This window comes from Amblyomma mixtum, chromosome 5 (assembly GCF_055824585.1).
Source record: "Amblyomma mixtum isolate Tamu chromosome 5, ASM5582458v1, whole genome shotgun sequence".
Lineage (NCBI taxonomy): Eukaryota > Metazoa > Arthropoda > Arachnida > Ixodida > Ixodidae > Amblyomma > Amblyomma mixtum.
In genome coordinates, this window is record NC_143016.1 from 14,719,156 (window position 1) to 14,746,847 (window position 27,692).

General features: G+C 47.0%; 1 protein-coding gene across 2 annotated transcripts in view; it reads left to right on the forward strand.

Annotated features, from left to right (window-relative positions):
* The window catches only part of Reck (Reversion-inducing-cysteine-rich protein with kazal motifs), a 60,071-nt gene that overhangs the window by 10,407 nt on the left and 21,972 nt on the right, over positions 1–27,692 (forward strand). The window contains exons 2-8 of one of the 2 annotated variants that reach the window (XM_089543416.1): positions 2,087–2,169; positions 5,855–5,984; positions 6,672–6,950; positions 16,072–16,244; positions 17,714–17,842; positions 22,849–22,945; positions 23,662–23,968. In XM_089543416.1, the coding sequence (XP_089399542.1) occupies positions 2,087–2,169; positions 5,855–5,984; positions 6,672–6,950; positions 16,072–16,244; positions 17,714–17,842; positions 22,849–22,945; positions 23,662–23,968 (1,198 nt within the window). The remainder of the gene's footprint in view (positions 1–2,086; positions 2,170–5,854; positions 5,985–6,671; positions 6,951–16,071; positions 16,245–17,713; positions 17,843–22,848; positions 22,946–23,661; positions 23,969–27,692) is intronic. The other variant, XM_089543417.1, reaches the window with a different exon arrangement.

The window sequence follows — 27,692 nt, forward strand, 5'->3', positions numbered from 1 at the left end:
ACAGGCTCTGGCAGATGCACGAGCAGCTCGAGGACCGGTCTGTCTGGAAAAGACAGCTGAACTCTGGGTGGCACTTACTGAATAGCTTCCAAGTGCTAACGTACATGAAAAAAAAAAAAAATGGAAGAGACCAGAAAGGTTTACACAGAGCTCAGGTTTACACGAAGGATTACACAATGGACAAACTTGTTACACCAGACACAGAGCTAGTGTCGTGTTCCTGTTGTTTCGCCCTGTGGGTATATTCTTGTTTTTAGTGCTGGTTTCCGGACTGGTATGCGTGCTTCTGACAGACACTGCTGGCTTCGATTATCGCATCTTAAACTACTTATAAACTGCGTTTTCAGCGACTCGTTCAATACCGAGGAAGCCTCGATTTGGTGCCCCGAGCCGAACACACAAATAACTCGAACGTTGACGTCTTCGCTGCCCGTTGAAAAACCGCAGGCGGCACCGGGTTCTGGGCGAAGCCGCGGAGAATAGCTCCCAGCCGCTGCGTCTCCCCAAAGCCCGGCCGTTTCGGGACGCACAAAAGCACCGCACCTCTCTCTCTCTCTCTCTCTCTCTCTCTCTCCTCTCGTTCGCTTTAATCGTCCCGCTCCTGCTCCTCCTCTTCGTGGTCGCCTCCTTCGTTTCCGCTCCGGCTGTCGCCGATGAGGGGCTCTCCCCTGCCATTCGGTGCCCGCGGCGCCCAGAATAGCTGCTTCAGCCCCGGCGGCTGAGGCGCACGCCACGTGCGCATACACTCAAACGCGCCCGCGACAAACGGTGCTTCGCACAGGGACGAAGTGCTCGGTTCTGAAACAGTTTAAAGGGTGAAGTGCCGTCGACATCCTGTGGCTGTGTACACGTGCCGTCGAATCTGCGCGCTGTTTTGTGCGACGACCTTTGTTGTCGGTGAAATTGAAGCGTCACCCTCTGCACCCGGGAGGGATTGTGTGAAACGAGTCTCTTTAGTTGTGAATCCTCCTTCGCGCTGCCAGTGTACGAAGTTGTCCTTGTACTTCGCTGTTTGGGTGTTATTTAGGAAGCGAATTCAGTCAGAAGAGAGAAGAATAAAAGCAAATATATATATATATATATATATATATATATATATATATATATATATATATATATATATACTTTAGCATTGTTGGCTGGGCCACAAATGCACACGTGAATGCGTTTAGGCAACAGCATCTCTTGCTGATGTGTGGTGCCTTAGAGAAAATGGCGTCATTTAACATCAAGGAACAAAATAAAAATGTTGAGTTTCCTAATATTGTCCTGGAATCCTCGTCAAAGGGGGCAAAAAAGATAAAAGTCTTTGTTGACTTATACAACCACACGTTGCTGCCAAGAAAGCAGCTGTAGTTCTTCGCCCCGAAAACCATTGTTTCTGCGCTGTAGTCACGAGCCCTGCGGCACGGATCAGAATGAGTGCCAGCTTGGGCGTCTTTCTTTCCTTTTTTTTTTTAGTTGATGGGAAACCTTCGACGCCACCGTGGCCGTTCCTTCAGGGCACATCGGTGTTCGCAGCTTCGGACTCCGAATCCGAGCGGTTTTGACAGCTTGGGTTGCAACGAACAGTAGCTCCTACGCAGTCTACCCGGAAGGTTGTTTCTTTACGGCGTCAGCTTGCTCAGAGAAAGTTTTATGGCTTGCTGCTGCTTGATCAGCAAAGTACAGCCGGATCTGCCTCGTGCCACCGTGACAGCTACGAATTCTAGACTGCCAACGTCAGGTGTTATAGTTTAGTCCGCTTGTTTTCCTACCAAAGTTCCCCTTTCAAATCAGTGTCGCTGTGGCATGTGTTTGCGGTTCTCGTATCGACTCTGGACGACCGTCTCGAAGTCGTATCGGCACTGCGCTTTTGCCTGCAAACGGCGCACTATAGAGCTCTGTTGCAACATTACAGATTCTCAACTGCATGACACCGCAAGACTGTTTTCCACAAGCAGTTCACGTTTTGGTGGAGACGCGCTGTTCTCGCCACCTCTTGTGCAAACGTATCACTAGAGTGGTCCGCAAGTGCCGCAGAGTGGATTCCCGCATTCCCAGTTGGCTGAATGGCGGCTGTATTTCTTGGATGTGTGCTTCGCAGAACTGGAGCTCGCCGAGCGCTGGTATGGACAACCCTGCTGTCAACGAGCGCGGTTGGAAGGATGCCGTCGGGCGTGCTTGCAGGTACTACAATACAATACAATACAATACAATACAGTACAATACAATACAATACAATACAATACAATACAATACAATACAATACAATACAATACAATACAACACAATACAATACAATACAATACAATACAATACAAATACAATACAATACAATACAATACAATACAATACAATACAACGTAACAAAACGAAATAGTAAACTACAATACAACAAAATCCCGCATCATACTTCTCCCTCGTTTTCATTTTTACCTCAGACTCAGACAATTTATGCGAAGCGACTTTGCCACCCTCTTTTCATTTTTTTTTTCAGTTGTCTGAAAAACAATGCTTTTAGTCTTAACCTTCCCTTGGTACTCATGATAGTGTTTGTAAAAGCGGCCGCAAGGAAGGCGTTTTTAATTTGGTTTCTGTGTACAGCGAGTGCACAGCAAGAAGTGAGAGCTTCGTCCCTTTTGTTGAGATAACTAGCAAGTCAGTTTTCAGCAGCAAGTCAGCATGTCATGACACCTTCCCTTCCGCAGTCATTCTGGCAGCCACACAGGGTTCTTAACAGAGACCGTTAGCGTAATTTTGATTGCCAATTTTCTCGAACGAGTTACTACAAGTGTGTCCCAGAAGTCTGCTAAAGTTCGACTGAAAAACGATAGGTGTTTCTTAAGTTGTACTCGCTTAGTTGTTGATTCCGACGCTTTTCCGCACATCTCCCTCCTATATCACTTTTCCGGCGTGGAAACGAATGAGTGTCGCCTTTTCTCTTCCCCCAGCCATATCCAATCAGGCGATCACTTGGTAGCTTCGCTCCCCCCCCCCCCCCCCCCCCAACCCTCGTGCACGCCCGCACTAAATGCACACTTCCGGTACTGCGGCCGGTTCACCATGTCAGACGTCGTTGTTGCTCTTTGTGCATCTCCAGCTGAGTTGCTAAGTCCGCGTCTCGATGGAAGCTGATGGGAGGAGAAAGACATTAATGAAAACGCGCACGTGGGGAACTGTGAACCTCAGGCGTTCCTAAGCGGAGGGCATCGGAGGAAATGAAACGACAACAAGCTGTAGCGCAGAGGCCACGTCAACGGTGTAGCTCATAACACGACTGAGATGAGACATGTCCCTTTCCGGCCGTAGTGGGAGGAGCTTCTGTTCTTTTTCTCTTAGGAAAGGGGGCGCACAGGAGCGTGCAGCTTTAGGGTAGGCTGCTGGATGACAAGGGAACCTCGGGCTTTACGTGTATACCTGGCCCCAATTAATTCGGGATCTTCGGCCAGGTTAACTGTTCCCTGGCCACCTTTCAGCTGCGCTGCCCGTTATTGCCTTTTGTAGGAAAGATATTAAAAAAAAACAACAGAGGGTAACAACGGGCCACGGTCCGCGCCGTCTTGTATAACTCTGTTGACTAATGTGAACAGTGAACGAAATCGGCTTTTTAATGTTTGACTGCATAAAAAAAGAAGCAAGGGCATCAAAATTCAAGAGATGATAATTTCGTCTGGGGATTAGCTTCTTGTGTATGTAACAAGAAAAGCTTTAACTACGGTCAACTATTGGTCTCGGGGGAATTCTGTTTGATGGTCCTGAATGTAGGCGGAGCTCCGGTGCAGACTTGAGCTGTGTCCGACTATAGAGCCTCAAAGCAGCTGAGTCGCCCTTAGATGCCAAGGTGCATTTCTCAGCGAGAAATTTTCTGCGGGAAAATGCATTGAATACGCATCTGTATTATTTTGTGGACGAAGGAAGTTCGACAAATGCACTGTACAAATGGGCCGCCCAGCAGCCTCAAAATTCTCATAAATCCGCCCCTGCCTGGATCGCCAGCGCATGGTCCGGAAGCTGCTGCTGTCAAGCGTAAGATGGCCTTCCCACATAAGGAAAAAAAAAAAAAGGCTCTTTTTTATTCTCAACGTGACTGTGCGCGAGTGTCATGGTGCCTCGTTTCGCTCATGTAATTACCGCTGCACCCAGTGCATTTCACACAAATAGAGTGCCAACGCTTTTACGCAACATCTGCTGTACTCAGCGTGTGATTTTTCCGGTAAACAATGTGGAGGTGTCAGTACAAAGGTAACATGTTTAGCCCGTCAGTATTAACGGAATATAAATGTATTGATTCACCAGCAATGGGAGCCGACCCAAATGGCATCCCCCCCCCCCCACCCCTCCAAAAAAAAATATAAACGAAGATGATTGTGACAAGAAGGGGCGCTAGCGGCGACACAGCACAGCTACACAAATACTGTGTTCTGTAGCGATCAGCTGTAGCGAAAATAGCGATTTCCGTTTTTTCCGCGTACATGCTTTTTTTTTTTTTAAGACACCGATAACTGTACTGGAGACTTTCGTCAGTAAGCTGCAGTGACATCGGCGCCTCCATCGCTGTCGTATATATCGTATATGTCGTCACCAAAATTCCGCGTTCACTGTCTCTGTAGTCAGAATGATAACCATGCAGGTAAGCTGCGGCGCCATACGGACTATGTTTATCAGGGAAGAGAGCACCTCCAGTCCATAGAGAAGACTTAGATGATAGATATCAAGGCACAACTCAATGTCCCAAATATTCCTCGCTACAAGCCACCGTGGCCGACAACTTCTTGTACTACGGCACCGCTCAACTGAACCCGTTTCTACAGCACCCACGAACTTGGGCTAACTGGCTTAAGACATACTATTCATGAGCACAACACGTCCTCACCAACCACATCTCGTACATTACGGGCAGCTCATAGCGGGAGGTCCTTCAATTGAAATTATTCTCTCACTGAAGAAAGTGCAGTTTTTGGTCTCGTAGTCCAGAGGGTCAGGGAAGTAGCTTCGTATCGGATGAAGCCATAGAGTTTCTTACTATTACCTAGAGGGAAAGCTGGCGGCGCTGCACTTCAGCCGCCATGGACGCTCAAAGCATCATGGGGCGGTGAGCTACTTGTTGCGCAACAGTCGTAGTTTTTCAGGAACACGGAGTGTCATTACTAAGATGCTTCATTCCAAAAACCCTGTCCGTGTGTGCGCAGACGACTTTTGCGCGAACGCAGTGTGCAAAAGCCATAGTAGTGAAAACGCGACGACACACGACGGCAACAAAAGGTTTTACTCTTCCGAAATGCCATTAAAAAACCTCTTAAAGTATCTAAGCAACAATATTTTTTTTGAAAACATATTTACTATTAAAAGTGCGCCTGTTAATTACGCAATATTAGTTTTTTTTAGTGTTCATCACTTGGCCAATAGGAAAGCTAGTCATCTCTTATTTTGGGCAAACTTTGCACTTAAATGCTTTTCTGCTCGTTTGTTGCAATCATTAGACGAGATATTGAATATTAGGACATTTGCAGTTATCAAACAGCCTGATTTTTTTATTATTTTTTGGCCAAAAGTTGCAGTTCCGCAACAAGTAGCTCACCGCCCCATGATGCTTTGAGCGCCCATGGTGGCTGAAGTGGTCTCGAGGGGTCGCCATGCAAACTCCCATAGACGGGCTGCCAGCTTTCCCTCTAGGTAATAGTAAGAAACTCTATGGATGAAGCCATATAAACATTAATACTCCTACATGGGAGTAAACAGGTATTAAGGTATCCTGTAGCGCGCTCCCTTTTACAAAATGGTGTGCGCTGGAGGACAGCTTTACTCCCTTTTTGCTCCTTTCTGTTTAGAGTGTATATGCGTAACACTGACACTTGGGTCTTTTTGTCTTCAGATAATCTTTAACGGCTCCCCAATAGGCTCCTCCTCTGCTCGCACGCAGGCGCGCTCTGCCGACGACCTGGAGCCATGGTGCCGGCGCAGCGACGAGCTTGACCTGCAGGTCTGCCTCGAAGGACGCGGCGGTGAGTGCCTCGCAATTAATGGCACTGCCTTCCCTTCCTCCCTCGTGTCGCTTGACTGTGAGCCACGTAATTAGTCAACAGCCGCCGGGAGCAGTGACTTATCAACCTGAGAATCATTCGGTAAGAAAAGAAAAACTCGACTTACCAAGTTGACTTACCAAGCTGTATAAGCATACAGCTGTTAACCGTAGGCGTCATGAAGAGGTTACTAATATTAAGAAAGCAGCTGTACTTGTCAAGTATCCTAATTATAGTATGACTTAATAATAGCTGTTATGGGAATTTCTCTAGAGCGGCCTCGAATAGAAACTCTGGAGCTCAACGTGCCCTCAAATTCACAATGTGTGTGTCGAAGCAGACATAGAGCTAGTGTGCCGTCTGTGTATACCCTTGAGTGAGCGCCAATTTTTCCAGTGGCTATTCCTGCAAAGGAATCAGACGACCACACTGTGGTGCGGGTTCCGGCGTTTGGACTGTGGATAAGGAGGAAGTTCTGAGCAAAGAAGGATCTGAGAAAGCTTCCTATAGTTTTTCTTTGTAGCCGCAAGACTGAGCTAAGGTGAATGCCAATGAGTAACTACTACCTTAGAGGGAAGAACTTGTTTCTGGGTTATCGTTGCCATCAGCTCGCTCAGCTCACTGTTTTGTCATCTGAGCGAGTCAATGGTAACGGGGCCTACGGCGCAGGTTTCGGCTCTCCTCATCCTCCAGGCCGGCGCAATCTCGAGAGCTGCTGCGCCCTGGCAAGCACGGCCGCCTGCAGGCGACGCGCGTGCGGCTCTCAGGAGCGAGCGCAGCTGCAGCAGCTGAGGAGGGAGCACTCCCAGCACCTGCCACTTCAGGATAACCGGGACCAGAGGCGGCTGCAACAGCAGCAGCTGGAGGAGCAGGAACAACAGCGAGCCTGCAGAGAGCCCCGGGTTGTGAGGTGCCTTCGGAATGCCACTTCAACGAGGCACCCACACAGTGAGCGCAGTTGCATTCCACGTTCGAGGTGTCTGGAAGGAAGGGTGGAAAGTGGGGCAAAGGAAAGCCTCGGGATGTTTACGGAGAAATGGGTGTGATTGGCTGTGTAATCATCACCACCATTGTCAGCATCATCATCAGCCTGACTACGTCCGCTGCAGGACAAAGGCCTCTCGCATACCTCTCCAATTAACCCTGTCCCGTGCCAGCTACCGCCACCTTATCCCAGAAAACTTCTTTATCTCATACGCACACCAACTTTCTGCCGACCATCGCTTATCTTGCCCTCGCATTACATGCCCTGCCAGAGCTCATACCCTGCGCGAATAGATGGCCAAAATGAATGAAGAGGCAGGGAAGAAGTAAACACACTGTAAAAAATTTATGTGTAAAATAACAGAAAAAGTCTGGCAGCTTTCCTGCCAGAAAATATCTGTGATTATCTGTTTTCCGTTCTAGAACGTTTCAGTCATTTCACAAAAACATGCTTTTTCATTGTGCAGAAACATTCTGTAATTTTCTGTTTTGTGTTTTGAAAGTTTTCAGTGATTTCACAGAAACGTGTTTTCACCACACAGAAAGTTTCTGTGAATATTTGTTTTTGTTCTTACAAGTTTTCTGTGATTTCACACAAATATGTTTCCACCGCACAGAAAGCTTCTGAAAAATGCAGGAAATATATATTAATTTCTGTTCTCCATATATATTTTTCCTGCATTGTTGGAATTATTTTTTTGCCGTTTCACAGAAACATTCAATAAAAAAGCAGGAATTATCAGTTGCTTTTTCTGCACCTTCTTTATTGTCCACAAAATTGTTTTACAGATGACATGTTTGCTGCAGAAAACAGATATATTGGTGGAACAACTCTCGCTTTGCTTAGTTTACATTGTTCTTGTAGCGGACCCTTAATTCATCTTGGACCATGCTAGGCCAATATTGATGCAATAAAACTATAGCCAGCAAATGAACGCCACACAGTAAAGAGAGGTCACGAGGCTGTGTACGAAGTTTGCATCTAGAACTACCAAATAGCTCAGGAACAAATCCTTTTGTAGGTCATTACTGCCTGTAGGTCATTACTGTGATGGAATGGCATGACTGTAAACAGTGATTCGTAAATAGTAATATAGAACATCATTAACACTCATCAAGCAAAACCACAACTATTGAAACGCTTATTTCCATTCGTGATTGATTAAAATGCAGCTAAATGTCTAATTCAGCAAGAGAAGTAATTAAATGTCACTAAAAGTCAAACTCGGCAAGTGCCCTAATGAGTGCAGCGACCTTTGGAGAGAGAGAGTGCTGCTTCTTCTCTGTCTTCTCAGTTTTCGTGCCCCTGGCTGGGTTTATTCCAGTAATGGCCCTGGAAAACAAATCGTATTTGGCTTTACTTACAAGACCACAGTTATATCATACAACTTTAATTTCGAGACAGGTTGTGTGCTGCATGCAGCGGCCTTCCCTGCCACGCCTCTTTGAAACATTATATCCACAAAGGGAAAACGTGGAAAGACAAGATTGCTAAACAACTGCAATTACAGAAAGACTGCACTGCTCCCCTTACCGTTCTTGCCTAGGTTTATTGCAACTGACACTACATAGTGCAGTTCTTGCTCAAAGAATGATGCGCGACTATGTTGGGAATGAAACGTTCCATCAGCTGCCTTGTGCAGATTAGAGATTATATCTGCTTTAACGACATCATCCACAATCTTATTAATTTCCTGGTTGCCTACACCTGCAATCTTGAGTTTGTCTTTCGAACAGGAGGCAGTTGCACAGAGATTAGCAGTCTGAATATCATATATAGCTTCTGCAATAATCTGGACAGTGCGCGAAGGCACATGACATTCAGAGAGTAGCCTGATGTACAAGTTAGCAAATGCATCCTTCACACCCTTCTTGCTGCTTCCTGCGTCGTCTTCACAGCAAGCTGCTTGACCCTCTAATATCTCCCCTTCTATGGCTGACGCCATTTCTATTGTTGGCAAGTACAGCTGAGACACATCTGTGTCGTGTGCAACTGCAGCTGATGGAAGGTTCGACGTTTGTGCAAGAGGAAGCGACATGCATTGAATGTTTCGTCCATGCAAACGAGAAATATGTGAAGAAAATGATGCTTTGTTCTTGTATGTTCTTCGTCATCTGGGAAAAGGGCCCTTCACTTCCATGCCTTGAAGAATGTGTCACCTTAAATGGGCTACAATCGACTTGTAATCCTTTGAAACTTGAATGCAATTATCCACAGTGCAAACAACGTCAACCTTCTGTGTTGCAACAGCAATGCCAGTGGTTTCACCCGAATCCCTTATCCTCGTATGCTCAAGGGCTAAATGGCTAAAAAGTGGGCCAATCTTGCGGAACATCTTGCAGCAATGCTGATATGGGCACTTGATGTTGAACTGGCTAATAGTTTTATGCAAGACAGCATGATTGAGGAAGAGTGAGACTGAGCTGATATTGGCATGACAGATGCTGCAGGTATGCATTTCTGGAAAGACCAAAAACCGGTCTTTTAAAAGAAGTGCCTAGGTTGTAAAATATCATGCTTGCTGTGGCCGCAATTTATGCAGCAGAAAAATACATGCAAAGTTGACATTTGCGACATTGCAGGTTGCCTTCAATACACGTCTCGTTTAGCGTGCCCTGCATCACCCAAACATATGCTAATGAAGATGCGCTACACTCATGTTTCAATGCTTTCACAAAACAATATATAACTTTTATAGAACAATAGCATCGCTGGCAAGGTATATGTTGTCAGAAACAGTCACATTGCTCCAATACAGTGTACAGCAAAAAGTGAATAAAAGGCATGTTGCGTTCGCAAATATGAAAGAAATCATTTTCTTAGACACATTTGGCTTTCTGTTTACGAGCTGCGCCACTTCGGACTGCCAGCAATATACAATACTTATAATTTAAAGGCTTATTGGTCCCTTTACGGATCAGGAATAATAGCCTGGCCAGTCAGAAGTTGGTTGTCTCACTCATGAATGGTTCTTTAGTCACAAAAAAAGATAACTCGTCTTTTTATTTTTTTATTTTTATTTATTTACAATACCCCTAAGGGCCCTCGTGCGAGGGTATTACATAGGGGAGGGGGGGCGATACAAGCATAAAAATATGGCACAGGCACTTGAAACAAAATACACGTAATAATGAATTAAAGCTAGTAAAGTACACCAATAACACAACAAACAACGCACAATAAAATACTGAGTAAATGCACATAATACAACAAAAATACCAAATCTGTTAGTACATGGTTTGCTTTAACGAATGCTGAAACGATTGTACGTTAACCTCAGTAGCTATGTGTGATAGGAAGTTATTCCAATCTATTATAGCGTGAGGAATGAATGATTTCGCGTTTCGAGTTTTTTATTGCAGTAGAACGGAAAGTTGTGCGAGTTGGTATACGTTCATTTTGGGTGGAAAATTGCAGTCCGAGTTTTGTGAGAGGCATTTTGTGATCTCGACGGAAAATTTTGTTTTCTATGCCTCACACGTTTTGCAAAAAATTTACATAAACCTAAACGTCAGCTTTATTTAGGAAAACACAGCCGAAGCATCACAAAACTCCTTCCTTTCTGTCCGACATGACCATGAAAATCGATAAAGAAAAGCATTTTCTGTGTCGTGAATATGCAATCGTATTATAGTTTCTGAAAGCTTAAGTAATCTTTCAGAACGTTGCCAAATCTGAAAATCAAATTTTGATAAAGAAGAAAAATGCGAATAAATGCTCTGAAATATCAGTTTTTTCTGCTCGATGTCCCCACAAAGAACGATCAGAAAGCAGTTTTAAAATTTTCTATGCCAACCTTTAATATATTTGCCGAGAACTCAAGAGGTGTTCTATTAGAATGTTTCAAAATATAAAATCAAATGCTTTTATAAGAAAACTTACCCCTCTCACTTTACCCTCGATTATTATGGGACAGGAAAGGCTGTAAACTGCAAATTTTGCAACATCTAGCTGATAACATAGGGTAAAGGTGTGACTGTCCCCACAAGCACATCTATCAACAGCCTTCTCATGAGAACCAATCTGCCCTTTTCACTTGTCCCTCAAGCTGCAGAAGCCCGCAATCTGACTAAAATCGAAATAAAAGCTGAAAATATTTCTTTACAGTAAAAAAATGCAATGCTACTTACCTTCCAAGTACGGGATTTCCAAAGCAGGCACTTGCGGATACCGACGCACTTCCCTATAGCTACGGCAACCTCATGGGCATGTTCAGTAGTGGTTGGTAGAGGTTCCAATGTTCTTGGTGTGGTAAAAGCGCACTGCACAAATATGGAACCCGATAAGTGGACACAGCTGAAAATGCACTACAGCACAAGAAAGTGGCCACAGGAAAGGACATAAAACACAGCGCCATGTTCTGATTCCCTTTTCGAATCCTGTCTGATGCGATATTGCTGTGGATTACATGAAGAAAATCGCCCACCGTTTAGATGGGACTTCGAAAGTTCCAAAAGCATGCTGCGAAAAAAAAAAAAATAGCCGGCGTTTATGCACCTTTCTCTCGTGCAGGCATTTCTCTCGCGCAGGCAGATCGAGGTGACAGTTTACGGGTATCTTTACCAAGCCGGATGGCATCAACATAGAATTAAAGCACACCTCTCGCAGAAATCAGTGACCTATCTTCGCACCTGCTAGCGCGCCGACTTGGTCGTCGCCGCTGCCGCCTACACAGCCGCTGTAATTAAAATATTTCTTGTGCCCTGGCTACGACGAATATCCGCAAATTTTTTTTAAAAAAGGAAAGGCCAGTCTACTTAGTTGGCAACGGAGGACTAACAATATTTGCAGCGGGGTAAGGGCGAGCGCACTGCAGGCATAGATGCTTGTCGAATAACAACTGCGACTGCATGGCACCCATATTCTTTCACCAGCGGCAGAGCCTGCGCGGCGGCTTCGCGACAGCGTCGCGCGATCAAACTATGTATAGCCCCTCCAACTGCGAGGAAGCGTAGAAGGGGATCGACTGACGCGTCAAAGGCGCCGTGCTGGCGAGAAAGGGAGAACCTGAGAGGGAGAGGGTGCGCGCATCCAAGAACCAAGGATATAAACGCACAACGAGACAAGCACTGCGAACAATTCAAGTTGGAGGAAAATTCACGCTAGGAGCTCGTGCAGCGGGTTCCCACGAAACACTTTTCAAGAAGCCACGCTACGTCTACTAGAAAACGAGCCGCCCCTCAGGACGACCGGATGCCCGGCGGGTCACAATATAGAGACCGCGACGTGACACGAAAAACGAAACGACGGCCCACGGACGACCAGTCATGATCTCCACGAAGGGGACGGACTCTACGTACCGAAACTCACGCCTTGAGTGACGCTCTGCAGATCCGCAGACGCTGAGCGAAAGCACATAACCGTTGGTGCAAGGCACTGGTGCACGTCGCCTGTCGCCTTACTTGGTTAAGTTTCGCGCACATAGCAACGGAGCGAACTACCGCGGCCCTCGCCTCGTCGCGTCGCTGATTTAGCGCACACGGAGCTCACTCCAAGCAACTGGGTTGCGCGGCCGCGTGGTTCCGTTTTTACCGGTGGTCCTACCCTACTTAACGGCGTCAGCCTTTTTTCCGCCATCGTTATAGCTTGTCGCCTCCTCATGAACACTCATTCTTCATTAACTAAAACCTCATTAATTACAAACTTTAAATCTAGAGAACATCAACCGCTAATTCGTGTCGACGATTGTGACAGCCCCATTAGTACATGTAGCAGGAGCGTTCTGAGTTATGCCAATCCGCATGAATCAATCCCGCAACCAGGCGCACCAACAACAAAAACGCGCAGAATCAAAGGAAAGCAACTTATAATTGTAGTACAGCAATAGAAGTGAAGCTACATACCTTCTGGAGCGAGTATTCCAAAATAAAAGGTCCTGCTCCCCGGCGCTGAACCAACGCACTTGCCTACGGCGACGCCATGTTCTTTCACAACTTATAAATTCTGCACTGCATAATAACAAGCTGGCCATAGTAGTATATTTAGACATACCAAAAGCTTTCGATACGGTTGATCACACAATACTACAACAGAAATTGGAAACCTACGGTTTAAGAGGGAAAATTTGTGATCTAATTAGAAGCTATTTTACAGGACGGAAACAATATGTTGTCGTGAACAATTTAGCCTCACTACCACAAAGCATTAATCTAGGTGTGCCTCAGGGCTCCGTGCTTGGGCCGCTATTCTTTTCCCTGTATATTAATGACCTTCCATCAATGCTGAAATATTCGAAAGCTGTAATATATGCCGATGACACTGCATTACTTTTTACAGGGGAAAATTTAGAGGCACTTAAATGTATAATTAATGAAGAGCTTAGTGAAGTTTCGCAGTGGTTTAAAAGTAATCGGCTAACCCTTAACACTGAGAAAATAAAGTACACCGTGTTTCACTCGCGCAGGAAGAACATGAACTACGAACATATATCTCTAACAATCGACAACACGACTCTGCTGAGGGTGCCTCAATACAAGTATCTTGGTGTCCTGTTCGCGTCTGATATGCACTGGAAAGAACAAATTAATAATATTTGCTCCAAATTAGCCAATGGTTGTCATATTTTACTAAAGGCCAGGGACTGCTTTGATCTTCCAATTCTACGCATTCTGTATTTCGCCTTTGTGCACAGTCAATTATCTTATTGCCTGGAAGCATGGGGTGGTACATATAAAACATACCTAGATCCTGTTTCTCGCCTTCAAAAACGAGCTATTCGTATGATAACTTATTCAAATAATACATACCCCAGCAGGCCACTCTTTCAGCAGCTTCGTATCTTACCCCTCTCAATGGCATATAAACTGAAGATAGCTGAAATAGTAAACAATGTAATAAAATCTAACAACCCCCTGCTCCTTAGTTTATTTAGATTACCAATGAAACAAACAAGAGCTGCAACCAACAATCTATTTAATTTACCACCTTGTTACAATATGTACGGCCGGAGACTCCTAGAATACAACGGAGCCCATGTGTGGAATGAAATCCCTAATGAAGTTAAAGAAAAAAATAACTTTTCGGCATCTTTAAAACACTATTTAATTTCCATGGAAATGTAGGAATGAATTCAATTGTGTGTGTTAATCTTGAAGTTTTTTTTTTATTTTACACGTTCTGCAGTAATATTGTACTTGTTTTGTATTTGGACCCCTCACTAGCCGTAAAGGCTATGGGTTCAAACAACAGTTTGTGTACTGTTTCAGAGAATAAATAAAAAAAAAAAAAAATAAAAAAAAAAAACTGATTTGCTGCCCCGCAGCAAAGAGAAATGCGGTGCGATATTTTGCTTAGTATTCTTTACTTGCAATAAATAACACCTAAATTCACTACATATTTATGCAAGTATTTTGCAATAGAGTAAAATGCATGCGTACTTGATTTCATTTTACGGTCCCCACCTCGTGTGAGCAACCGGATAAAAAACAGAAAATTTCTGTCATTACCCAATCCAGAACTATGTTTTGGTTGGGCCACAGAATTTTTCTTTCCGGCCACAGAAACTTTCTGTAAAATATCTGTAATTTCACATCTTTTTTTTACAGTGCAGCTGATTAATCCTAGAGGCGGGAACTGAAGCCTCTCATGGACCCATAAAACGCAGTTCAAGCAAGGGAAAATTACAACACTACTCTCGAGCGTAAAGTGGCGCATATGTAACCAAAACGCCAGGATTTTGGGTGCCGGGGTGGGTCTAGCGCGGGGCCGCCAACCTATATCCAGGGCTGAGGACGCTCTTGCTCGGCCGGCACCTACGTTGCCTCCAGCCTCCGGGGTCGGTGGCCGCCGCCGGTGAAGGCGAACAGAACGACGCGGCATCAGTGTCCGGGCTGGTGCCGCCTCGTCACTCCGGCACGGGAGTGGAGCCGGGGCTTCCGCTGCCCGACGACGTCATCAACTGCCCCTCTCCCGCCCCCTCACGCCTCCCTGTGACTTTTACTACGGCCGTGGAGCGGCAAATGGAAGATGATTATGGATTAAGGGCACGTCACAGGGCTGCCTTTGGCATTTTAAGCAGCATATAGTTCCTTTCATTTTTTCCAAGAAGTGCCTCAGCTGTTACTCAGCCGTGGTGGACTGCACCTTCAGCTGATCTTTACGCGATACGTTACGCGGCACTTTATGGGGCCTCATCAAGATGCGCACAAAGGCCGCATAACGGCTGTATAATGGGTCGGAGGAACCCCCGATTAAGCATTTGCGCGCATTTGGCGTGCAGGGCCTCCCCCGTTCTCTAGTTCGCGCAACGCAGTTCAATTAACTCTTGAACGCGCGGTGACGATTTTCCTGCGGGATTCACGCGGTGGAGCTGGGTCGTGGAGTGTTGGATGACGTCGCCGGCTAGCGGAACTATTGCTATATTATAGCTGGTTTATGGTTTATTGGAGTTTAACGTCCCAAAGCTACTTAGGCTATGAGGGACGCCGTAGTGAAGGGCTCCGGAAATTTCGACCACCTGGGGTTCTTCAACGTGCACTGACATCGCACAGTACACGGGCCTTTAGAATTTCGGTGAAGGCGAAATTTCGGTGAAGGCCAGAATTTCGGTGAAGGCCAGCGTTTGCGCTGTGTGTGCATGAATATGCATCCTGGTACAATTAGGCGAACGGGGAAAACGGCTCGAAATGTCCATTGTTACCTTAATTGCAAACCAGATCTATTTGAGCTAATATGGCACTGCTCCTTTTGCTGGGACTCCCTGGCAACCAAACATGCAACACCCACAGACACCAATACCTTTGTTCTTTCGGCCTCCACAGCATTGCTGCGTAAGGTACACCCCACTTAGTGGTTTACTCGTACCATGTTTCCGACTTGCAGCCCCGTGACCTGAAACTGAACTATTACTTTATCTAAGGGATTCTCTCCTTTACCATCCCCAGCCACGGCCATAGGTCTTCTTCTACCTCAATAAAAGTTCATTCATTCATTCATTCATTCATTCATTCATTCATTCATTCATTCATTCATTCATTCATTCATTCATTCATTCATTCATTCATTGCAACTAGTGTGGCATGCGGAGCACGGCTGCAGAGACCGAGTGAAATGCAGTTCTCTGTGCTCTTCCCTCTGCCTCGTCAGAGCTTCACTGCTGCGGCCAGGCACCGAGCGGCCAGTGCCGCGACACGTGCCTGCGCGTGCTGCGCGCAGAGGAAGCCGCCGCAGAGGGGGAAGGGGAGGACGAGGAGCTGGCAGCTGACGAGGACGCCATTGACGCCCTGCTGGCCGGGGGCTGCGTCGCGCCCGGTCTGCACGTGAGTGTCGCTTCATACCAGCACTGACGTCATTATGCTGCCCCTGACGTCACTATAGTTAGCTTTGACGACCGGCAGTCTTCTTATTGACTCTATTGACTTCCTATAGATATTGCTTTCTGCCTATTCATAGTCCATAGACCGTCTATAGACAAAAGTCTACTAAAAGTGTGTGGCCATACATCTATAGATTGTCTATAACTGTCTATGGCATTTGTACTGCCTATAGACTTTTGTCTAGAGACAGTCTATAGACTTTATAGACAGAAGCCTATAGACACTCATAGACTGTCTAAAACTTTTTTTTGTTAGGGTAGTAGCTAATGCACTGCGGCAGAACTGAAAAGGGGGAGGGAAAGAAAGACAGAAAACGAGGCATATACCCTAGAGTTCTGGAAGAAATAATTTTTGAACGAGAAAGAGTTTACGAACGCAGTTGTTTTCATAAAGATTTCACTATAACAATCAATGTATTCGCAGAACTCCAGTCGGCAGGCTTGATTTTTTTTTTTTTTTGCTATTAACGTTTTTGCTACCATCAAAACCGCTCCCCATTGGTTTTCTATGGAAGACTTAACTGCTGGATGGGATCGATGGAAAAACTTTTAAAATAAACATTTTCTGCACGATGTAAAAATTACGCACAGGGAACACAAGGGACGGAAAGGAAACGACGCAGACAAGCGCTTGTCTGCGTCGTTTCTTTTCCGTCCCTTGTGTTCCCTGTGCGCTATTGTTACACCATGAACGTTATCCAACTTGCCCAACTTTCGGCTTTGCTTTTGCTACACATCGGAAGAATGGACCGTACCTTCAATATTTTCATGACAGTACCTAACAATTTTACAACATTCAAAATTTTTGTCCAATAATGTTGTACATGGCACAAACGCAGCATCCATGTGACATACTCATCCGCGTTCACCTTTCCATCAAATCAGTTTGTATAGCATGAGCCGGTGTTGTGGTGCTGTGTTTTGTGTCCCGCTTCCGTCCTACGTCCTGTAACACCATAGCCTCACAGCACAGCCACTTGTAGTTTATATGAGATATTCCGGAAACCATTTGAATCGGCGCAGCTATCTGAAGCAGTCGGTGAGAGGAATTAGACGTAATTCCATGCCAAGAATGGTCGCACATAACAGACAGCCTTGCAACGGGAGGGTCCCGCCCGCAATAGGCTTATTGCCCAAAGCGCAACGTAATAATGACACGTGTGTTATTATTCGCGTTATATGTGGCTCCCGGTGTTCTTATTAGACCTCTCTTTGATGACACACATATATCATTCCACGGACACTTATGTCAAGGATCTGATGAGACTAGGGTGCTGGAGGTGGCTGGGAAATGCTTTCGTCCTGTTTAGGACGTGTTAGGGTCGGGGATATGAGCGTGTTGGCCGGCGTCTGTAGATTCTGTCAGGAACAACGACCGGAGCTAGTCCTGCAGTCTCTCTCATTTCCACGCAGGAGCGGCTGTGGCAGTGCCTACTGGGATGGGGCAGCGGACCTACCTCGCAGGCGCTGCCGGCGGACGGTGCCAAGCTGCAGTGTTGCCTCAGGGCAGCCACCATCGAATGCCAGAGGATGTGTCTCAGGGTGCGTGTGCAATACAGGGGGTCACACTCAGAACACGTTACAGAACTCCGGGTGATCAAAATTAATTCGGAGTCCTTCTACTACGGCGCTTCTCATCGCTGACGGCTTGCTTTGGGGTGTGAAACAAAACTATACTTTACCGCTCTCATCCTACTGCAGTCTATCACAGATATATCATACCAGGATATACTGAATTATTGTATTGTATAGAATGGTCGGGCCATCCGCTTAAAATCCTGCGCAGAAGTATAGCACTATTGTTCTCGTTTATCGAAGTAACGTTCAGCGGAACACCCGATACATCGAACGGCGCGTCATGCCCCTGCCAGTCGCGCTTCTCCACAACGCTGGACTCCTCGCTGGCACCGCGTGACGACGGAACGTGGGGTATAGAGGGAGGCCTTCAGGCTCTCGTACTAATTTCCCACGCAACACCGCTGTCATGATGCGGAACAGGCTTTCGGTATTTTCACGAAATGAACGCCACGCTGATGCGGCGGCGCGACCTAGTCTGAAAAGGATCGGCAGGGCGGAAACATTTGTTTACTACTTTGCGAGTGCTTCGTCGGTACATTCCGGAGTTGTCATGGTTTTGCTATACAGGTTGTTTCACCTAAGACTTTCCACAATTTAAAAAAAAAAAAAGGCTTTTTGAGTTACAAGAGCGCTTTTTTTTCTGCGTAGCATTGTCAGCGGTGTCATCAGAATAGCATTGTGAGCATTGTCATCAGAATAGAGATAAGACAGGCTAACTTTCAAGCTGGTTAACTAATATTGAATAGTTAACTTTTTAACTATTACTGTTGGGCTCCTTAATTATTGAGTCGTTGAGCCCACAGTAATCGACATCCATATCGGTTTTTAGAATTTCGAAAACGTGGTTACACTCAGTGCTGTGGCCCAACAAATTTTGGCTAGTTTGACGTGTTACGTGCACTGGAAAGATTGCTTTGACTGCAAGATTTTGGAAAGCTCATCTATTTTGACGCGATGCAGCCAGAATTTGTTGGCCCACAGCACCAACGGTAACCGTGTTTTCGAAATCCTAAAGACTGATATGGATGTTACTTACAGTGGACTACACGCCTCTCAATAATTAAGGAGTCTAACAGTAATAGTTAAAAAGTTAGGTATTTAATATCAGTTGAATAACCTGTTAGTTTGAACGTATTATCAGTATTCTGATTTGCTGCACCGCTGACAAAAAGTGCTATTATAACTCAAAAAGCCTATTTTTTAAAATTATGTAAATCCTTAAGTGAAACACTCTGTATAAATAGTGGCGATTTTCACGGCTTGTAGACGTCACACACACTCCGGCCACGCTGCGACCCCGTCTACGGAGAACTGGCCCTATAGATTCGCGCTGCGTAGTACTGATTACTGGTGCTGTGCGCAGGAAGTACTTTCGGATGTCGTCCCCCGAGCGTCGTGACAAAAAGAAAGCTCGGCATCACTGCTACGTGCCTTTCTGTACGTCAGCGAGATGGAAAAAACCGGGAGGTATCATTCCATTGATTAATTAACCGCTGCTTGTAGTCCGAAGAGAAGGCAGCTTGTGTCACAGCGCCGATGGTCGTGTGTTCGCGGTATGTTCAGGAATTAGCCAGGACAGCAGCTTGGGCATGTTGGTTATTCATTTGTGACGGAGCAGCGCAAAACACCAGGACAAGAGACAAGCGCTGACTTACAACTGGTTTTTATTTCGAAGAAACACTGCTTCTTATACCTTCTTCCCCCTCCGAAGGCATTGTTTATTCGTTGCCAGTGGCATGTGGTAAACAATACATAGGGCAGACTGGTAGGTGCATGAACGAAAGGCTACTAGAACACAAAACTAATTTCGAGCAAGCTTGCCGGAACCTGGGAATTCACTGCAGAGATTGCCCTTCAACAAGTTGCGCACCTGTTTTCCAGAAATGCAAAGCTTTGGCTAATCACAAAGACCAGTTAGTCAGGGAAATAATCGAGGCAGCTTCGATAGCGAGTCTGCGCGACGATTGTGTCAGCACGCCGTCTGTTGCTTTGACTAAGAAAGAATTTGAAATGTTAAAAATGTGATTATGAATCTCTGTGATTATTTATCTTATGTTTTTTTTTGGACGCTTGAACGATATGGTTGTGACGCATTAGTTGTGTTTTTTTTGAGGGGGAAGAAGGTATAAGAAGCAGTGTTTCTTCGAAATAAAAACCAGTTGTAAGTCAGCGCTTGTCTCTTGTCCTGGTGTTTTGCGCTGCTCCGTCACAAATGTTCAGGAAGACGACTTTTTCCTTCCAAATAAGAACTCGATGCCATTTTAGCTTTCTTTGATTTTAATTGAGCGACTATGGTGATAATCGTGGCCGATCGTTGCAATTGCTGCCCCAATGGAACCGTAGCGCTCGCAAAATTGTTCCTCGTCTTAACCCAAGCTGCAATTAAAGCGCTGGCATTATATTTACTCCTCTCTGCATTGTTCTATTTTAATATTTGTGGCTGTTCATTCGTACCTCACAGTATGCGAAATAAAAACCCAAAGCGAAGAGACCGAAGCGGTGAGAGACGAGCGCATTTGAGAAAGATATGAGCCAGCGAGGAAGAAAAAAATAATAGCGTGCCGAGCTAGGTCGAGGTAATTCGCCGGCAGGGGGTAAGTTTTCCCGCTTGACCCAATCGGGAAATTGCACTTCATCGGTTTCACGCCTGGGAATTGGATTACCGGCATGTGAAAGCAGGAACAGGAGCCTGCGTTTACTACCCGCGCCGTCGCGCCTCCGTGGGCGCACCCCGACTCGATCACGCCGCAACGTACAGTCGTGAGAAGGCTTGTATCGAAGCGCTTTAGCTGTTCTCTGCAGAGGAAACGAAACGAAATTTTACAGCTGGTACTGGTTTTCACGGTCGCTTCTTACGCTGAAGCGAAGCTGCATAAAAATAAAATGCAAGGAACGAGCACTGTACCCTTAACACAGCACTTGCACGTTATGATTTGTTCCGCAGCACATCGCTCCGGTGCTCTAAACGCGTCTGCTCACAAATGTACATTCAAAGACGTTGCTTGCTGGACTGCAGTGACTGCCACACGTAAATGCTACTGGGCTTCAGCCAGTTGAATTGAAAACCAAGCCCGCGGCAGTCGAAAGCGAAACCACAACGAACCGTTTCAGTTTTCATTGTCATGCAACGACTTCGCAAAGCCTTGCTTACCTGCAACAATGTAGCAGTGAAAATGAGACGTGCTTGCATTTTTTTGTTGGTGTCCTCGCCGTATAAGAACTCGGCGCTGGTTGTCATGACAACGCTAAAAGCGTCCTGGAGGCAGGAGACGATGATATGCGGTTCCGCTTGCACGGCGGATGTTTGCAAACACAGGTCGACGATCTCCAGTTTGTCGTCGCTCGTGTGCTTTACAAAAGCTAATACAAATGGCTTAGCTATAATTAGGCTCTCGCCTTCAATGAAAACGCGTGACTCAGTCGTGTAGTTAAGGATACTTGCTAATGCACTCAGGCTGATCACAGACGGAGTCCTCACGGAGTCCTCTTTCCGGTTGCCATGTTGGCTCGACTGCGGCGCCATCTATAGCTCATGACAATCGCCTAGCGGCGGCTATCGCATGTCGTGGTTCGCTTGCTTCGTTGTCGAAGGCTTTGCGGAAATCAACTGTACTTGAATTTTATTGTAAGATTATTCTGCTTGTCGTGTGAGAGATAGGTCTGTTCTGGTAAGCGATGGCTAGTTCCAAAGTATCGTCCACTGCGGCTTCGATGCGAAGCAGGGTAGGCCTAGCGACATGAATGGCGTGGTGCGAGTGCGAGAGCGGGTGGCAGGTCGCTTCAAGAAACGCGTCGTTTACGTGGCTGCATTTCATTCTTCTCCTAGGTTGCACAGAAGCTTGTTTATGTATCGAATCGTAGGTATATCGTATTGTTCGGTCCCCTTCGAGTTCGATATATCAGGTATAAACTATCATTGTTTTTCTATCCATCACCACCTGGCTCGACTGGCTTGGCGCTGAAGGGGAAGAAGAACAGCGGCTTCTGGTCGCCCGGGCGGTCGAAATGCTCGGCCTGTAAATTATGGTCGATTAAAAGTCTTTTACTACTACTACTACTACTACTACTACTACTACTACTACTACTACTACTACTACTACTACTACTACTACTACTACTACTACTACTACTACTACTACTATCTTTTTCCTGATTATCCAGAACCTAGGCAAATCGTTGTTAACCTAGCGCTTTTAGTTACATTTGTGACTAGCACGCAGGCCTCTTTTCCCGCTTTATTTTTTGTGCTTGTGTGAGCGTACGTGAGCGCCAGAATTCGCGGATTTTTTTCTTTTACACCAGAATACTTAATTTTAGAAAGCCAAGTTTCAGGCCTAGTCTTGGTGGGTAGAAAAATAAATGACCGCGCAAAAGTATTTTTTGGTCATCATTTCACCTTTTCCCTTGAGTGCTTTGTAATGCGTCTCATTGGCTTGTTCTCGACTTGACTGTCTACGTGAAGTGTTTTTCCCGTGTTCAGGTTTTTTCTAACAAGTGCTGCGCATAACGCTGAGGACTCACATTTTCCACAACGCGTTAGCTGCGATGGACTCTGTTTCTTCACACCAAGCGAACAGTACGCTCGAGCGTTATGCTGAAACTGGCAATGTTATAGACGCACAGACTGCATCACAGCAAGACGTCTGTGTAAACATTGCTGTCCACTGGAGCCAGTGCGCTCCGCCCAGCAAGCTAATAACATACGCAACAGCACAAGACTGCTGTATAGCGACTAGGGAGCAGGTGTCCAAGTTTGATAGAAGGCTCAGGCTTAGTTTGCGCTCAGCTTGTCTCTCACATCGAGTTGTGTAATGCGCAGGTCGGAAATGCAATCCAGGCGCCAAAAACGGAAATAACACAGCGAGACCTGAGACTCTCGTCTTCGTTCACTGCGCCTGGTTTGCATTGTCCGCTGTGTTGGACCGGCCAGCTCAAAGGAAAGTGTTGTTCTATCATGCGTGGGTTTGCAGGCATACGGCTCTGAATGGGAGACGTCGTGGGAGACTTTCCACGGCCGCTGTCGCTACCAGCCTGCCGAGGCGGCATTGCGACAGTGCCTAGACGACGGTGAGTGTGCACTATAATAACGACAATACAACCCCCAAGCCTCGTCCATCCTCGGTTTTCTTTACTATGTGTGCAGGTGTAGTTAAGCAAACTTGTGCTGCGTGACAATGCCGTCTTGTTCTGGTCGAGAGAGAAGAGAGAGATGCATAAAAATACACTCCGCAGTGCTCCTTGCGGACTGTAGCGAGTGAACAAAACAGGCGGAGTCATTTCAGCTTACTGTTACGCATCAAGCGCGTATCGTTTCCACTGAAATACGGGTTCGGTTTCACTAGTTGTTACAAGGCTCCGCATCGCTCAAAAGGTGAGCGTCTGGTAAAGGGCCTGGCGCTGCCGATACAAATTAATCATTAGCCGAAGGCCTTTTTGCCGGTGGCTTCAAGGTGTTGCACGGTATGAAAACTTCCCCTGGAGAGAGAGGGGCAGATGGGCAGAGGGGAGGTGGGGGGAAGGGCGGGGGGGGGGGGAAGGGGGAGGTCAGCAGGATATACTGGCGTGCTGCACCTTCATGACAGCGTCCACTCGTATCACGTAACAAAACTGATAGTAGATTATCGAAGGTGTCCGTTAGCCCGTTAGCCGAGTATTGAAGGACTGCAGTGTTCTTATAAATTGGTGGAACCTTGCACTGTGGGATGTCCGTGACTAGCCCAACATCATGTCTTACTTCTTACTATGCAGCCCTCTCGCAGCACGCGCTATATCCTCTGTCGCAGTGGACGAGCCGTGCGAGCTGGGCTGTGGCGGGCCTCTCAGCTTCTGCGCGCAGCTGGTGGGCGGAGGCAGGCCATGGTCGCTGTATCGGCGCTGCGACGCGAGCGCCGACCGCGCCGCCCGGGACAGCGCCCAGCTCTGGATGCGGACGGGACCCCCGACAGCGGCTGTGGCGCTGGGGAACGGAGCACGGCGGGAGGCGACCGCGGTGCCTCTGGGCGGGTGTCCCGCGGACGCCTGGAAGGCGCTCGCCTGCGCGCTCACCTTCAGGCCCTGCCACGCCGCGCACCACTCGAGCACGCTCTGCAGGTACAGTCCGGTGCTCTGGCGGCAGAAACACTCCAAACAAACTCTCTAGAAGCCCGTGTACTGTGCGATATCAGTGCACGTGAAAGAACCCCAGGGGGTCGATATTTCTGGAGCCCTTCACTGCGGTGTCCCTCCTAGCCTCAGTCGCTTTGGGACGTTCAACCACCATAGCAAAAAAAATAAAAAAAACTCAAACTACAAAACACTCCAAACAAGGAGTAAGAACACTCCTTGGACGCTGAAGCGCTGCTAAATGATTTCTTGATTGCATGGGTTACGACTGATTGATGGTACAGACATGAAAAAAATTTACGCAATGCGACTGCATGACAAAAAATAAACATATAATGGTTTGGTTTTATGAGGTTTTAATGTCCCGAAGCGACTCAGTCTACGAGGGACACTGCAGCGAAGAGCTCCGGAAATTTCGACCGCCTGGGGTTCTTTAAAGGGAGACTGAAGCACTTTTTTTGAAAATCAGGCTGGCAGCGGCGTCCTATAGTTTTTCATGCTGCATACTGGAATATCGCATCCAAATAAGGCAAAAACAAGCGCGAATTGCCTTTTTTAGCCGAAATATGCGGCCTGTGCCGCGGGGCACGCCGCGCGGCGCGCCGCCGCCCGTGATTGGTCAAGAGAGGTCGTGACGTCACTTTGAGGACTGGAGAAGCTGCCGATGTGGATCCGGCGCTGCGTTGAGTGCAGATCGCAGCTTTCCGTGTCGTTGTAAAAGCGAATACGGCGACTATTTTTTTTACTGACCTCCGAAGAAAAGGATGCTACAGTTTGCTCATTCCACGTATCGCCTGAAAGCAAGAAAGACAGACAAAAATTCTGCGCCTAGCACAAGCATACGCCAGCGTCAAAGACGTGATGCAGACCATACGTAAAAGGTGGCAGCACAACCTCGGCTCGTATTCTCGGAAAGGAAGGGGTGCGAACAATACTTAAGTCAATTACCACCACCGGACGCCTCCTGGCTCGCCCGGAAGAGCGTCATCCTAAAGAAAAGGCCCAAAGCACTATGTAGAAAAAATCCTGTTCTCAGTAACCGGCGTTGCAGGTTGGGGCAAGAAAGTATTTCAAGGAAACGATGAAGGAGCACAAAGTTGATGTCAAAATTAGCGAAGCGCAGTGGCCAAGCACTGCGAGGCATGTGACCACAGGATAGTGCACGCAATCATTGTGCGCTGGAAACCAAGCCAAATACGCGCACAAGGCTGCTGCCTCACTCGTGGCGCGTTCAGCAGATGCCAGAAAATATTAATCGCTGCCTCGGAAATGTTCGCCCTTCCTAGATTTGCAGTTTAGGTTCAGTGAAGTAGTTGCCAACTATACGTGTGTTTAAAAGCCAAACTATAGCTGCTACTCGCCCGCTGCCACAACTTGATGAAGAAACCGAGTAAGGTTGCGGTGTTTTTTTGCAAAAACTCGGTTGGCATTCATTTCTCTCATAAATTTGCATCCGAAATCAACGTCGAACGATTTCATTTTAATCCCTTAGCTACGATTAAACGAGATGCCGCATATGAAGAGCTTCGATGCTTGCTTGCTTTGCTTTATTGTGCTTTGCTCTGCTTGCCTGGTTGCTTGCTTGCTTGGACACGTCGAACCGAGTATAAAATCACTAACCGAGCCTTGCTGAGCACGACTCAGGTGGTCTGGCCGCACCTAAGCTAAGGAGAGCGACACATGCTTAAGCCTCTATAAGGTTTCTTCAGGGGCTAAGTGAGTATGTTTCTACTTTTAAAAGAGGCGCTTCTTCGGAATGCTGTCACGCCTCTCATGCGCGAGAAAATCTAAGGAACTGTGTCACGGTTCAGCCGCGCCTTTTCGACACAAATCTCCAGAGGTCACATCAGGGACAAGCTCTGCATGTAGCCTCTCTTACGAAAGTGCTTCGCGCAGAGTAGGCAAGCTTGCTTTGGTCAGCTTGAATTCTTCGTCACAGCAGCGAGCGCTTGCGCTGCGAGCTTATGATCTTGCGAAAAACAGTGGAAGACGACACAGTCTCGGCCGTATTTGTTCATGGACACGAACGCAGAGTAGTACCTCGTGTTGAATCTGATTCTCAAGGTCGGCTGACACGCTTTGCACGTCACAACGCACGCAGCACGAGAAACAACGCGCGCTGAAAGCTCGCTCGGGTGCGCCGAAGTATCCCCGGCTCCTCAACGTGACGTCACGTTGGCCGACATGGAGGAGGTTTCCCTCTCCGCTGTTCTCTCCTACGCTCGCGCGGGGCGCGGGAGATTTGAACATCGCGTTTTTAATTGGTGATTGCGCCACTGTTTTAGCCAAAATCGAAAAAATAATTTCACAGACGTGATCAGCAATGACACTACTTCAAAACCCTTTTACCCTTTTATTGGTCCTCTCAAAAAAGAGGTAAAAAACATAAAAGAAAGAGAGAGGATGCCTGGACCAGCAATGCTTTGCCAGACTTAAAGGGGTGGAGACACCAAATTTTGAAGCTATAAAAAGCCTGCTATTGGATTCCTATGTATGCAAGGGCACTCACAGCCAGATGTTGGACGCAACAAACGTTTAAAAAATATTTTAATTCGCTTCCAAAGATTACCTAAATGCTCACTCTCACGATCTAGACCCATCGCTAGCGCCATCAACCATGACGTCACAAGGGGTAAAGAAAAATTAAAGTTTTAGTGACGTCATACCAAAATACAGTGACGTACGATGAGCGGGGCACAGCCGCGTGAGCGCAGTCGACGCACCAGCGAGCCGCGTTTGCTGCTAACCGCCACTCGCTCGGTTTGCGGCGCGCTGTTGCGAACAGCGTCGCAACGTCCGATCGCAGCTCGTCGCCTGCGTCCGGCCTGCTAGATGTCAACGGCGGGCCGCTCGCGGCAAACGCGACGACGGGAAGCGGCAGGCAATACGAGCGCGGAGAGCGGCAGCATCATGACGACATATAGGGCGCACTGGAGCCGGGCGGCATGCGCCAGTCTTCGTGCCGACCGCCGGCATCTGAAGAACGCGATAGTATTGTTTGCTCACGTTCATAGCAAACCCTGGGATATATGAATATCAAAAATGCATCGTTTCTGACGATCGTTGGCAAATACCGAGTTCCTGGTAGAAGTGATGACTGCGATGCAAGCAAATTTCATCCCATAGCCGGTTCGCCTGCCGTCTGCTAGCTCTGTTGCTGAAGACATCGTGGAAATCGAACATATATTTTATTATGGGACGAGTTCACAGTAAAGGGGTGCCGAGCGGAGCACGTTTCTGAGCGCTGGCCAGTCCCGAAGCGCCCTCAGCTGCGGAGTCAATGCGAAAGCAGCTAGGCCTAGCGACGACTAGGGCAGTCTGGGACCAGCGCGCTGGTCGTCGGCCGGCGTTGCCGCAGGCAGTGTCGCTGCCGAAAGGTCCACTTTTAGCACAGTCATGCTGTCGTATCTCGAATCTAGAAAGCATCCTTTCTGGTAGCATGGCTGTTTTGTATTTTCTTGTGCGGACTTGAAGTACGCCGAGTCTGCCGGCCGGTAGGTCAGCCGATACCGTCTGCCGACGTCATAAAAGCGAGCTAAAGAGTGTTCTTGACGTAAATAATAAACCATGGGACAATAAATGTGAAAAAAGTGTCATTTTCGAGGATCGCTGACCAATACTGAGCTGCTAGTAGAGGTAACAAGTCTGTGATATGAGCAAATTTCTCACAACCGCGCCTAGCAGCTGCCGCTGGCGCGACGTTGGGGTCCGG